This window comes from Neofelis nebulosa, chromosome 16, assembly GCF_028018385.1.
Source record: "Neofelis nebulosa isolate mNeoNeb1 chromosome 16, mNeoNeb1.pri, whole genome shotgun sequence".
NCBI lineage: Eukaryota > Metazoa > Chordata > Mammalia > Carnivora > Felidae > Neofelis > Neofelis nebulosa.
In genome coordinates, this window is record NC_080797.1 from 13,739,029 (window position 1) to 13,751,563 (window position 12,535).

The following is a 12,535-nucleotide window of genomic DNA, read 5'->3' on the forward strand; positions in this document are numbered from 1 at the left end:
GGAGTCTCCTCTCGACCAATGAGAGCGCTGGGAAGGGACAGGCCTCACCACTAAACCAATAGAAGTGAGAAAAGGGCGATGCGGCTCCCTCCCGCACGGCTCCGCCTAGGCCAATGAGAGCGCCGGGAAGGGGAGGGCCGGGCCCCGGAGCCAATCGGAGTGCGCGGGGGCGGGGTGCGGCGGACGCCCTGGAGGCCCGGCAAGTTCTCGCGCCCGTTTTGGCAGCGCGCGGGTCGGGGGCGGGTGCGGGGCGGACGCGCGGACCCTCTCTGTAGGAAGCAGCCCCGAATTGTCCTGGGGCGCTGGGCCGTCAGCTCGGCGCCGCCTCACGCCCGTTTCTAGGCTTCGCCGGGCCATCGCCATTGCCGCCCCGAGGCGCGTCACGTAGGCCGGTCCCGGTGGCAGTGCGCACGCGCAGGTGTGCACCACGTGGCGCCTTAGGGCGCACGAAGTTGGGTGTGAAATGAGTCCTCCGGAAGTTCTAGGCAAGTGTGTGGATGCTTGCCTTACAAATAGAGAGCAGTTACTGATTCTGGGAGTGATGACTCCACCTGCGGGGCTGAAATGAAAATGTTTAACTCTTAATAATGAAAATAAACACTTTACAAAATCAGCGTCTGCTCCTTACAGGATGATCAGAAACGAGAGGCATGCCTGGAAAACTTGAGTAGAGAATAGGAAAAGTAACTGGTGACCTTAAAAATAGAGTTGCCATTTTACCAGAAAAAATGGGTGTATTTGCGAATAACAGAGAATTGCAATTGGGACCAAGCTAGCTGTACCAAAACCATAATAGGCAAGTCTGGAAACAAAGGAGATGAGCACACTTTTATAGAGGAAAAGGGGATGTTGGCAGAGGCTATTGTAAACAGAAAGTCCAGTGGAGTAAAGTAGTGGCCTCTCAGCACCGAGCTTGACTGCTTCTCCTGGCTGGGCGGTCCTGCTGCAGTAGCTGAGTACCTGCAAGGATCCTGCGGGGTCTGCGTTGGAGACCAGCGGTCGTGGACGGAGAGCGCCCCTGCCTGGCCCCAACCCAGCCTAAAGAGGGTTTCCTTGATTCAGTTTCAGGATTTCTAGTGCTTCATACAGCTTTTCACAAATGCCTCTGTTAACTCAGGAGGTCTTTTAAAAAAATTTCTATTTATTATTTTTGAGAGAGAAAGAGAGTGCAAGCGGGGAAGGGGCAGAGAGAGAGGCAGACACAGAATGGGAAGCAGGCTCCAGGCTCAGCTGTCAGCACAGAGCCCCATGCTGGGCTCACACCCATGAACTGTGAGATCATGACCTGATCTCACACTGAAGTCCCACACTTAACCAACTGAGCCACCCTGGTGCCCCTAAACTCAAGAGGTCGTAAATGGCTCCCAGATTAACTCTCTGCATTACTCAAATCTAGGTCAGCAGCTCTCAGAAAACACATTCCTTCAGTTTTAAGCATGAATAACAGGGTATTTTGCGGTTGTCACTTGTATATATTTCTCATTATTATTTTAAAAACGTAACCATGATACCATTACCGTAATGTGTGAAAAAAGAAAATTGCAATTACTTAATTTCATCAAATATGTAGTGTCTAGGTTTCCCTAAATTGAACTTTTTTTTTTTCAGTTTAAATCAGGACCTAAATAAGGTCTAATATATTCATTGGTTTGAGTATTTCTTGTGACTCTTTTTAAAAATTTTTTTGTTTTAGAATAACTTGCAGCTCACTTAGAAGTCGCAAAGACACCATGGAGAGCTCCTGGTCTAAAGGCCTGTGTGTGCGTTTGAATTTGTAGGTTCCATCCACATCCTGCTGGCCTTCTCCTTGCATATGGCTATAAAGGAATCCGGTGATTTGGCTGTAGGGCTTCCAAGAATTGCTACCTGTGTCCTTGTGGAGTCCTTTCATATATCCTTGTTGTCTGAGTTTCCAGTAAAGAGTAGTTAGAACATTCTCATGTTTTGATCACGGGTTAAATTTGTTGGCAAGACTATTTCATGTATATTGTAATTCCTTCAGGAGTTTATACTAACCGTCTTTTTTGATATTAATTAGCGCACATTGATGAAACTGCATGGATCCATTCATTTATTATAGCAATTTTTAACCCTACCGTTTCTTCTTCTTTAAAAAAAAATGTTTATTTATTTTGAGAGAGAGCGGGCACGAGCAGGGGAGAGGAAGAGAGAGAGGGAGAGAGAGAATACATCAGTGCAGAGCCCAGTGTGGGGCTCTATCTCATGAACCATGAGATAATGACCTGAGCTGAAATCAAAAGTCAGACACTCAACAGACTGAGCCAACCAGGGGCCCCAGTTTCTTATTAATTTACTAGTGGGAATACTTTCATAATGATAAATTCCTCTCATTCACTATTTGGTTACTCTGTTGTAAAATTTATTTTTTTTATTATTAATGTTTATTTAATTTTGAGAGAGAGAGAGAGAGAGAGAGAGAGAGACAATATCTGAAGCAGGCTCCAGGCTCTGAGCTGTCAGCACAGAGCCCGATGCGGGGCTTGAACTCACTAGCTGTGAGATCATGACCTGACCTGAAGTCAGACACTCAACCGACTGAGCCACCTGGGTGGCCCACTCTGTTGTAAATTTTATAAAGAAAGGCAGGATGAATGAATCTGTCAAAAAAAAAAAAAAAATCCAAGTTCCTTTGTTAGTATCCTCTGAAAGTGAACGAAGGATTTAAAATTGATCATTATGAATTATGGATTTAAACCCTTGAAGATTTTTGATTCATATTTTTTAAATATTTTATTTTTGAGAGAGAGCATGAGTGGAGGAGGGGGAGAGGGAGGGTGACAGAGGATCTGAAGCATGCTCTGTGCTGACAGCAGTGAGCCGGATGTAGGGCTTAAAACTCATCAACCTTGAGATCATGACCTGAGCCGAAGTTGGACGCTGAACTGACTGAGCCCCCCAGGTGCCTTGATTCATTTGAATTATTGTTCTTGTTGATGCTCAAATCCTTTTTTTTTTTTTTTTCTTTTTGGCATAGAAAATCTCTTCAGCTAGGCTCCAAAAATTTTTTAACAAGATGCTAATAGTCTGTTTGCTTTTTGATACATCTGCTTGTGCATTTCTTGCTTTAGACCTGAAATCACTCCTTTCTCCCAAAAGCCTGGTTCCTTTAGTGGGAACTGCTATTTAAAAACCACAAAATCTGTACTAGTATTGTTCATTGCTACTGCATTGGTCATCGTTTCCAGTGGACAGCATTAAGAGACATTTTTTTTTAATTTTTAATGTTTATTTTTGAGAGAGAGAGGGAGAGGGAGAGGGAGAGAGAACAGGGGAGGAGCAGAGAGTGAGAGGAAGACACAGGATCGGAAGCAGGCCTGCAGATCCCGCAAAACACAACCAGGAAGAAAAGCTCTTCCTCCTGCAGTGTCTCTCCAGCACCCTCTACTGGCAAAGCTTAACACCATGCCAGAGAGCACACAAAACATAGGGGTTCAGGTCCATTTTCAGGGATCAGGCAATGAAGTTTGAGTTTAGAGCTGGTTTAATGCCTTGGTAATTGGCACAATGTACAGGTTTATTCACTCAGTACCCTCTTTATGGATGTTGTATTTCCAGTCTTGCTTTTGCCAATAGTCAGGATTTTAACCAAATTGACTATCATTTGGTTACACATCTGACATTTGTAAGAGTCCAGCGCAGTCTTCATTTTTAAACACCTTATAATCTAGTAGAAAAGGTCAAATTATGCAAATAAATGTAATGCAAAGTAGAATTTCCTAGGTATCATCCCAGTTCTACCCAAATTCTGAGTAAGACCACTTCCTGTTCAGTAAGCAGGACGAACTTAAAGGAAGTACTAACAATTCCAATCAGTCTTCAAGAAGGAAGTCCACTTCAAGAAGGAATGTGAGCTGAGGGCTCAGGTCGGCGAGGCTGCTATGCTCAGACAGAGCCCAGTTTTGCTACAGCTTAGAGGAGACGGTCTCAAAGTGCTCAAGGTGTGGTTCCTGGACCAGCGGTATTAGCAACGTGTATATTTTCAGCCCCGCCCATAACTGGGCACAGGTACCAGCCATCTGTTTCGGTAAGTCTACCAGGTGATTCCGATGCATGCTCAGGTTTGGGAACCACAGCAGAGAGTGTCTGAAGGAGACTGGTAAAGTATAAAAGTCATCTCCAAATTTTTGATCATGTGCCTATATTGGTAAACTTGTAGGGTTATGCATACTGATGTTCATATATTTCTTTATAAGTTAATATGCAGTGTTATACTATTATGCATGTTATAAAAACACCGAGAATAAATATGAAAAAAGAGAAACAGGAATACAAACTCTCCTATGGTCTTTCGGCACCCCACATATCACTTGGCCTTACCACTTTGGAGATCACTGAGGCAGGTAGACAGTGACTATACGGTGAAGACATACAGGTAGGGTCCTTTCCTCATCCGGTCAGAATTAGAAAGGCAAGTTAGGGTCCTACTCGGGTCCTCATCTGGCCGCAGTAAGGGAAGGTGGTGTTTTGGTGGAGCAGAAAGGCCACCTATGCGGGTATCACAAGGTTTTCCTGGAGAAAACAGTCTCTCTTACCACGACTCTTTTTCGCAGACATCAGGGCATGTTTATTAGCAATAGATAAACTATCATCACAAACACGTGAGTGTTTCGTTTTCCCAGCTACACTGGGAAAGTTGTTTTGGGGTTAAGGATCTCTGGTTTACACCTGCCCTCCCCTACTTGCCTTGCATGGGCTGTTTAGATTTAAATTTTTAGCCTGTTGAGGGGCACCTGGGTGGCTCAGTGGGTTAAGTGTCCAACTTTGGCTCAGGTCATGATCTTCTAGCTCCTGAGTTTGTTTGTTTTATATATATATATATATATATATATATATATATATATATATATATATATATATACATACATATTTTTAACGTTTATTTATTTTTGAGACAGAGAGAGACAGAGCATGAACAGGGGAGGGTCAGAGAGAGGGAGACACAGAATCTGAAACAGGCTCCAGGCTCTGAGCTGTCAGCACAGAGCCCGACGCGGGGATTGAACTCACGGACCGCGAGATCATGACCTGAGCCGAAGTCGGCCGCTTAACCGACTGTAGCTCCTGAGTTTGAACCCCGCTTGGGGCCTACTTTGGATTCTGTGTCTCTGACTCTCTCTGCCCCTCCCCCACCTCCTCCCCTCTCTCTCTCAAAAATAAATATTTAAAAAATTAAAAAAAAATAGCTTAAACTTTTAGTCTGTTAATATACTTTGGGAAGTATAATAAAAGGAAAACTTTAGAGTGGAGTTAGGAGGCAGGCAGGGGGAGCTGTTGGCCCAGCATTAGTTAGCAATTACAGATGTTATGCCCAGAATTCGTGATCCCCAAAGCCCACCATGGAGCTGAGTCCAATGCAAAAGCAAAGAGCCTTTATTCGAGCTAGCTCGAGCTCAATCCCCTACCTGCACCGACACAGCGGCAAGATACCGGAGAGAGCGAGCGAGTTTCAAAAGCACAAAGGTTTTATAGGGGTCTAGGGGCAGTTGGTGAGGTAATGGCTGTGGCCTCAGCCAATTGGCTGGGGAAGGGTCGGAGTCCTGTTACGCAGGTTGCCAGGTGTGTTTTGATCGGGAAGTCTGAACGGGTGAGCAGGAGGTTACTCAAGGGGAGGAGGCGTGGTCTGAGGTTTCTGCGATTTTCCCGGAAAGGGGGCATGTCGGGGGCATAGTCACTCAAGGTGGAGGACACAGAACAAGATGGAGTCGGCCGGCGTAGGTCTGCTCTTTCAGACTCAACAGAGGCACCTTGCAGGTGGAGGCTACTTACCCAGCAACAGGAAGGTTTCCTGCTGCTCCGGCAACAGCCCAGCCAATGAGAGGCCACTATACTACCAGCTCCCAGTTTAGTCCAATGGACATTCTGTTTACAACAGCCCCGCCCACCCACCAACTGTATAAACTGGCCTCCCCGTCCTGGTCTCCAGACTTGCTTGTTGTTCTGGGTTGGGATTCTCTGCTATTCTCAAATAACCCCGTCTTTACTGGTAAAATAGCTGGCAGTGTTATTTTTAAGGTTAACATCTTAATAGGATACATTGAATCTATAGATCAAACTGGCAGGACTTATTTTTTACAATAACTTTTCAAACCATGAACGATTTTAGCTGTACTTCGATATTAAAGTGTTTACATTTTTTTTTGCCATAGTTTGTATACGTCTGTTGTTACATTAACTTCAGAGACTGCTTTTTATTGACATTGTAAGCGAGGCTTTTTTGAGGCATAATTTACAGACTTTCTAGGGCTCAGTTACCCCCAGTTAGAGTGGCGTCCTTAGCACGTGGCTGTCAACAGCATAGGCGACCTGCTTCCTGACTGCATTTGCTAGCTTTGCTCTGGCACAACACCAAGGTGCCCTAATGGCACCCCTTTCACTCTCCCTCCAAGCGGTGGAGGAACCAGAGGGCCTGAAGGCCTACCCCAGCCCCACCCCAGCTCGGGAAGTCAGCAGCCCTACTCCGCCCCAGGCAGTCAGGGAAGTCCGTCGTTCCGCACCTCGCAGGGTGGAAACCTCCCACAGTTCCCGCCCAAATACCGGAAGTCAGTCGCCCCGTCCCCGGAAGTCCGGAAGCCACTCCCTGATCGTCCCCAACCCCGGAAGTCGGCAACTCCCGCTCCCTAAGTCCGGAAGTCAGCCACCCCGCCCGGCCCCCGGGCAGTCCAGAAATTACCCCCAATCCGACCCCCAAATGTCAGAAGTCAGCGACGCCCGCTCACTAGAGTCCGGAAGTCAGCCTCCCCGCCTCCGGCAGTTCAGAAGTCAGCCGCTCCGCCCTCCGCCCCGGAAACCACCCCCAGCCCGCCCCCAAGCCCGGAAGTGGGTACTCCAGCTCCCGGCAGTCCGGAAGTCGGTGCCGCCCCGCCCCTGGCAGTCCGGAAGTCAGTCGCCCCACCCCCGACCCCGGAAGTCGGCGGCTGGTTGTCCGCCGCGAGGTCCCGGCCCTGCGCTCGCGCCCGCCGGGTCGTGCGCTCGGTAGGGTCGGGGGTCGGGCCACCGTCGAGGGCTGCGGGCGGGCTGCAGGTGGCGCGGGCTGGCCACGCCTGGGTTCCAGGGCGTCCTGGAGCTGCGGGAAGCGGGCCGAGCGCGCAGGGCCTGGCTGTGGGGGTCGGGAGCAGCCCAGTGGTGGGCCAAGATCTAGGACCTGGGTGTGTCGAGTGAATGCACCCTTTACTGTCAGATACTTGATTTGACTTTCCTGGAGTTTCTGCAAAGCCACTCCCTAGCTGGGTCCCTCGAGCAGTGCTTTGCGGGCGCTGCGGTCTTCGGGGCAGTTAGGCCGCTCGGCGCAGCATTTACTCAGCAGATGCTTGTGCTCGTCCTGACCCTCCGTTGCATAGCCTGTTGTCCCAGCGGCCGGAGGGGATCGTAGAGTGGCTTTCTCGGCCAACGCCAGGGCTCACTCAAGCTACCGCGAGCCTTTCAGTTCCCTTTCTTGGTGGAGGCCGGCACAGGGAAATGAGGGCGAGCTGGTGGGTTCTGCTGCGGTGTCAGAAGCTTGAATGCACGCTGCAGAGGGCTAACGGTTTCCAAGTTGGACGGGGGCGGGTGGCGGTCAGGTGCCTGTTGACGCTTTGCGAGTCTGAGGAGAGCAGGTAGCCCCAGTCCAGTCGGTGTAACTGGGCAGAGAAGGGCCTTGAAAAAGAAAGGGTCTCTGGGGGCTGCAGAGATGGCCGTGGGCACAAGCTGACTGGTTCCACCGGTGCCCAGGCTTCCTTCCTGGGGAGGAGCTGGGCGCTTGTGTGCAGACAGTGGCGGGAGGACTCCAGTTGTCTCTGTCTGCCCGTCCGCAGCCCGTCTCCTGTTGAGAGTGGTGCCCTCGCGGTCCAGGGATGTACATGCAGGTGGAGTCACGCACCAGCTCCTGCCTCCATCTGAAGAGGGCTCCAGGCATCAGGTCCTGGTCTCTGCTTGTTGGTAAGAATTTCCATGTTTTCCCTCAAGTTAAAAATCTAACTTAAAAAAAGATGAAAATGAAACTAAATTGTGCTTCCTTTGTTCCGTTACCCCCAAGTATAGCAACTATTTTGTTGCTTTGTATCTTCCCAGCCTTTACGCTCTGTGCATGCCTTTGCAGAGAATTCCCACAGCCCTTTTTTCACCACTTAGCTTCTCCTACTGTGTGTGTTCTTTTGAGGTCTTGCCGTTCCCCTTTTACTTGCTTTCATACACCTGCTTGCAGGTGTATGTTGCAGGCTCACGTGATGGGCCACAGTTAATTCCTGTTTTCTCTCTGTCCCTGGCGCCATCTTTCCGAGGGTCCTGCACCCGACTGTGCTGCGTTGGTGGGATCCGAGGAGTGAGGGGTGGAATGGCTGTGCCATCAGCAGTGGTCTCTGGTTCATCTTTCCCGTCACCCTGCATGTGGCCTCTTGCCTGTTCTGCCTCACGTGCCATGTGGTGAACTTTATATACGTCTTGTGTTCGTTCCACACCACATGCTGTTGGCAGGTTCCTCTGTCTGGTTCCCACTCAGCCCTGGAAACTTGAGTAGAGAAGCGTGTCCAGGGAACACTGTGAATGGCATTTGCCATGTTTCCGAGTGTACTTCCTGGATGTTTCCCCCACTTAAAAACAATTTTTTTTTTAAAATTTAAATTCTAGTTACTTAACATACAGTGTGTTTCCCCCACTTGTGAGCCTGTGGTCTTCTGTCCCCCTGCTCCCCACCTGCAGCCATCCCTGACCCCCGAAAGGCCTGCTTGTCTGGGCCTGGGGCTCCTGGGAGGAGGGGGCTCTGGGCTGGTGGTGGCCCAATACTGAGGCACCTGCTTTCTTTTCTCTTTGCAGGAATCTTGTCTATTGGCCTGGCTGCCGCCTACTACAGTGGAGGTGAGGTGCTTCATCTGCTCACCCCCTGCCCCGCAGAGTAACTTCCTCTGCCGTTTGGGAAACAGAGCAAAGAAACAAAACCCTTCATTCGTGACCCACTGAGGCATAGCCTTAGGAATTGGCGCCCCTGCCTCTGCAGCCCCAGCTCTGTGCACTGGCGTGGTTTTCCTAGTATGCCTGTGCCGTGAAGCCTGTGTCTTCCCCTTATTTCTGGAGCATTTTCCTGTATCATGAAATATTCTGCAAAAAGGTGCTCTCTTGTGCCAGCCTGATGTTCCGGTGCAGGCTGAGCCATACTCGCAGCCTCCCTGTAAGTTCCTGCCCTTCCATTGTCACAGGCTATGCCAGCTCAACTCCTCTGTCTCCAGTAGACACTGGAGGGGGAGCTGAGGGCACCCAGAGCTGGCTGGCCGTCCTGGGCCAGGGTTCCTTGCAGGCACGGGCAGCCAGCCAGCCAGTCCCAGCCAGCCCCAGACACCACTCCTGCCCAGTGTCCACTGGGGCGGGGCCCCTCATGGCCTTTGCCCTTCACCTGGCTGCGTCCTGTGTTTGCTCCTCAGATAGTCTGGGCTGGAAACTCTTCTACGTTACGGGCTGCCTGTTCGTGGCCGTGCAGAACCTGGAGGACTGGGAGGTAAGGTCAGCACAGGCAAGGGCGCTCAGGTGTTTCTGCTCCAGGCTTCCCCACGTGGGCATCACAGCAGACGGAGAGGCTCTGAGGCCTGAACTTTTAGCTTAGTGGTTTCTGGTTAGTGGCATTCGGCTCCTGGGCAGGGAAATCTCCTGAAGCTGTTTCTCTCCTAGAAGCTCTTCGTGACTGTTTGCACCGAAATTCTTTACTCTTGAGTGTTGCCATAGCACGGAATAGAATGATGGGCTCCCTCGGTGGCTAATGTCTGTCTCCCTTAGTGGCCAACAACCTCCCCTGTGCCTTTGTCCCCTTCATGAGGACCCACATGACCCAGTGTTGCTCTCTGACCTCTGAGCTTTGACCTCCATGCTTTTGTTTGACAACCTCAGCTGCTGTGCTTGCTTCTCTTTTGCTTGCAGAGAGCACCTGCTTTGATGCCCCTCTTTCTCTCTACACACCCTGGTCCCGTGCTCCCAACAGACAGGAGCACGAGAGCATCTGGCTGCAGGTGTTTGGCTCTGGCAGAGCACTTGGCTGTCAGGGTTGGGTTTCAGCTGGGTGTCTTCCTGAGTGTCTGCTCTGGCGAGTCCGGACCTCCTCTCTGGAAATTTTGTGTGTGGCTGGCTTGCAGAGAGGCCAGCAGCCAGGTGATCACCTTCTGGCCGGTTTTCCAGGAAGCTGTCTTCAACAAGGGCACCGGGAAGGTTGTGCTGAAGACGTTCAGCTTGTATAAGAAGCTGCTGACTCTTTTCCGAGCTGGTCACGACCAAGGTGAGGCGCAGAGAGTGCACAGGACCCAGGGTGTGGCGGGAGGCCGGCTGCCCCAGGCTGGATGGAGGGTGGTGAGTGGAAAACCGAGACCAGGCCTAAGGCCTGGAAGTGGGGTGGGTCCAGGCTGGCCATTCAGTGACTTGGGGTTTTGCCCTGCCTGGTGGACACAGGGTGCGCCCAGACATTGCCGGGTAACCCCTAGCTCAGTGGCCAGCCATCAGGGACCAGGAAGGCATTTTTCAGCAGTTGGGGGAAGATGAAGCAGAAAGATGGGCAAAATAGAGCTCAGCTCCTCCCTGATGCGCTTGAGGGCACGGGTAGTTTTCAAGGGGCCGGCAGGAGTGCTAGACGCCCAGACAATGCTAGTGGCCCAACCCTGCGCTGTGGTCACTGACCAGTGATGAGGGTCTCTGTACGGTAGCCTTGAAGTGGCTGTGCCCAGCACACAGGCAGGAGGGGCAGGCGGGAGGTGGGCAGAATGCAGACACTGACCAGCTCCCCCGCAGTGGTGGTCCTACTGAATGACATCCGGGACGTGAACGTGGAGGAGGAGAAGGTCCGCTATTTCGGGAAGGGCTACGTGGTGGTGCTGCGGCTTGTGACGGGCTTTTCCCACCCTCTCACCCAGAGTGCCATCATGGGTCACCGCAGGTAAGCCGTGGGCAGGGGACTCGTTTGGCCAGGGCTGGCTGCCTGTGCCCCTCACCCCCATCAGGTGGCCCTCACAGTGGACTGCCCAGCATGGCAGGGCACAGGGAGGGGACTTGGGGAAACATGGACTGTCCCTGCCACTAGGGGAATGTTGGAAGTCCCCACAGGGACAGAAGGGTCTCCTTGAGGACAGAGGTCTGGGGTCAAGTGAGGGTCGGGGCCAGAAGGCACCAGGTCCTGGAAGCGGGCGGTCCGGCAGGAGGTAGGTGTGGTCTTCCTGGCCAGCACCTCCGCCGGGGTAACTTACCCCTCCTGTTGTTGCCCGGCCCAGTGACGTGGAAGCCATTGCCAAGCTTATTGCAACCTTCCTGGAACTGCACCGCCTTGAGAGCCCCGTGGAGCTGTCTCAGAGCAGTGACAGTGAGGCTGATGGTCCAGGGAGCCAGAGCTGATGCCCGCAGAGCCCCTGGCCTTGGTTCTGGTGGCACCCTCGTGGGCCTCCTGGGCCACCAGCAAGTCTTCCTCCAGCGCCTGGCTGTGTCCCTGGCAGCCCCGGGGTGGGACCCTCAGCCATTCCTGCTGCTTGCTTCTGTCCTCTGAGGACGCCACAGGCTGGACTTGCTCTGCGGGCTTTGAGGTGTCCGGGGAGGGCATGAGCCTCAGATCTGCCTCTTCCTGGCATCGGACAGCTCCAGACTGGGCAGCGTGGGGACCGGGTCTCTGGAATGGGAAGGATGCCCAGGCTCCCCAGGGTGGGGAGGAAGGTTTGCCAGCACTGGCTCCCCCTGAGCTGTTCAACCCCCTGGTGCAGCAGGTGAGCACAGGGCCAGCAGCTGGATCAGGCTCTGAGGATGCCCATGCTGGCGTATTGTCCCCCAGGAATCCCAGTGCTCCCTACACACAACCTCCCTTCCCCGGCTGGATGTCCTCATTGGTTAGAGAGGTCCTTCCTTGCCCAGGGTCTGCAGGGCCCAGGGCAGATGGCGAGGGTCCTGTCTGGCTGTGTGCACTGTGGCCACGCCTGAGACCTCCCCAGCCCACAGACAGCAGTCTCCACCCAGGATCACGGCTGGGCTGTCACAGGGCAGAGAAGGCCTCAGCCTAGCCGAAGCCTGCTGGTCACGAGGAGGCTCTCTTGGCTTCACGGTGGGCCTAAGCCAGGGCATCTCCCTTAAGAATCAGGTCCTGGCTTCTTGAACCCAGGCAAGAGGTGGGCTGGGCCCACAGCTGCCCCTCAGTGGGGCCCAGGGCCGCAGGGCGGCAAGGGCACCTCTGAGCAGGCCCTCAGGAGGCTGTGTCTAGGAATGGTCAGGACACAGAGCACTGCAGTGTCCCCAGGCCCTGGGTGAGTGAGGACAGTAGTTTCTAGGAAGCGAGAGAAACGAGACACTCCCTCTTCTCCATGGTGGCCGCCAACTAGCCCTGATTTGAGAACATAGTCATTTATACAAGCCAAAGTTAGGTTTTTAAGTCGTTAAGTCTGAAAGCCTTTTTCTAAAATAAAGTATGAAATGTCATAACGGGTTTGTGGTGTGTTCATCCCAGACGATAGATGCTCTGTACTCTGGAGGCAGCTCCCCGCCCCCCCCCCCCGCCTTTGCTGGGCCCCCAGGGTGAGGAGGGTCTCGGACC

General features: G+C 52.3%; 1 protein-coding gene across 1 annotated transcript; it reads left to right on the forward strand.

Annotated features, from left to right (window-relative positions):
• Window positions 1-6,844: 6,844 nt before the first annotated feature.
• Window positions 6,845-12,423, forward strand: LOC131497877 (cytochrome b-245 chaperone 1). The gene is made up of 7 exons (XM_058704548.1): window positions 6,845-6,993; window positions 7,812-7,935; window positions 8,809-8,850; window positions 9,411-9,484; window positions 10,156-10,252; window positions 10,759-10,903; window positions 11,235-12,423. Exons 2-7 carry the CDS (start codon window positions 7,851-7,853, stop codon window positions 11,353-11,355), a joined length of 564 nt encoding a protein of 187 aa, XP_058560531.1. The 5' UTR covers window positions 6,845-6,993; window positions 7,812-7,850; the 3' UTR covers window positions 11,356-12,423.
• The last annotated feature ends 112 nt before the right edge of the window (window positions 12,424-12,535 follow it).

Coding starts and splice junctions, on each gene's coding strand:
- LOC131497877 (XM_058704548.1), top strand. CDS start 7,851: ATGTACATGCAGGTGGAGTCACGCACCAGCTCCTGCCTCCATCTGAAG. Junction 7,936..8,808: donor GTCCTGGTCTCTGCTTGTTG/GTAAGAATTTCC, acceptor TTCTCTTTGCAG/GAATCTTGTCTATTGGCCTG. Junction 8,851..9,410: donor TGCCGCCTACTACAGTGGAG/GTGAGGTGCTTC, acceptor TTTGCTCCTCAG/ATAGTCTGGGCTGGAAACTC.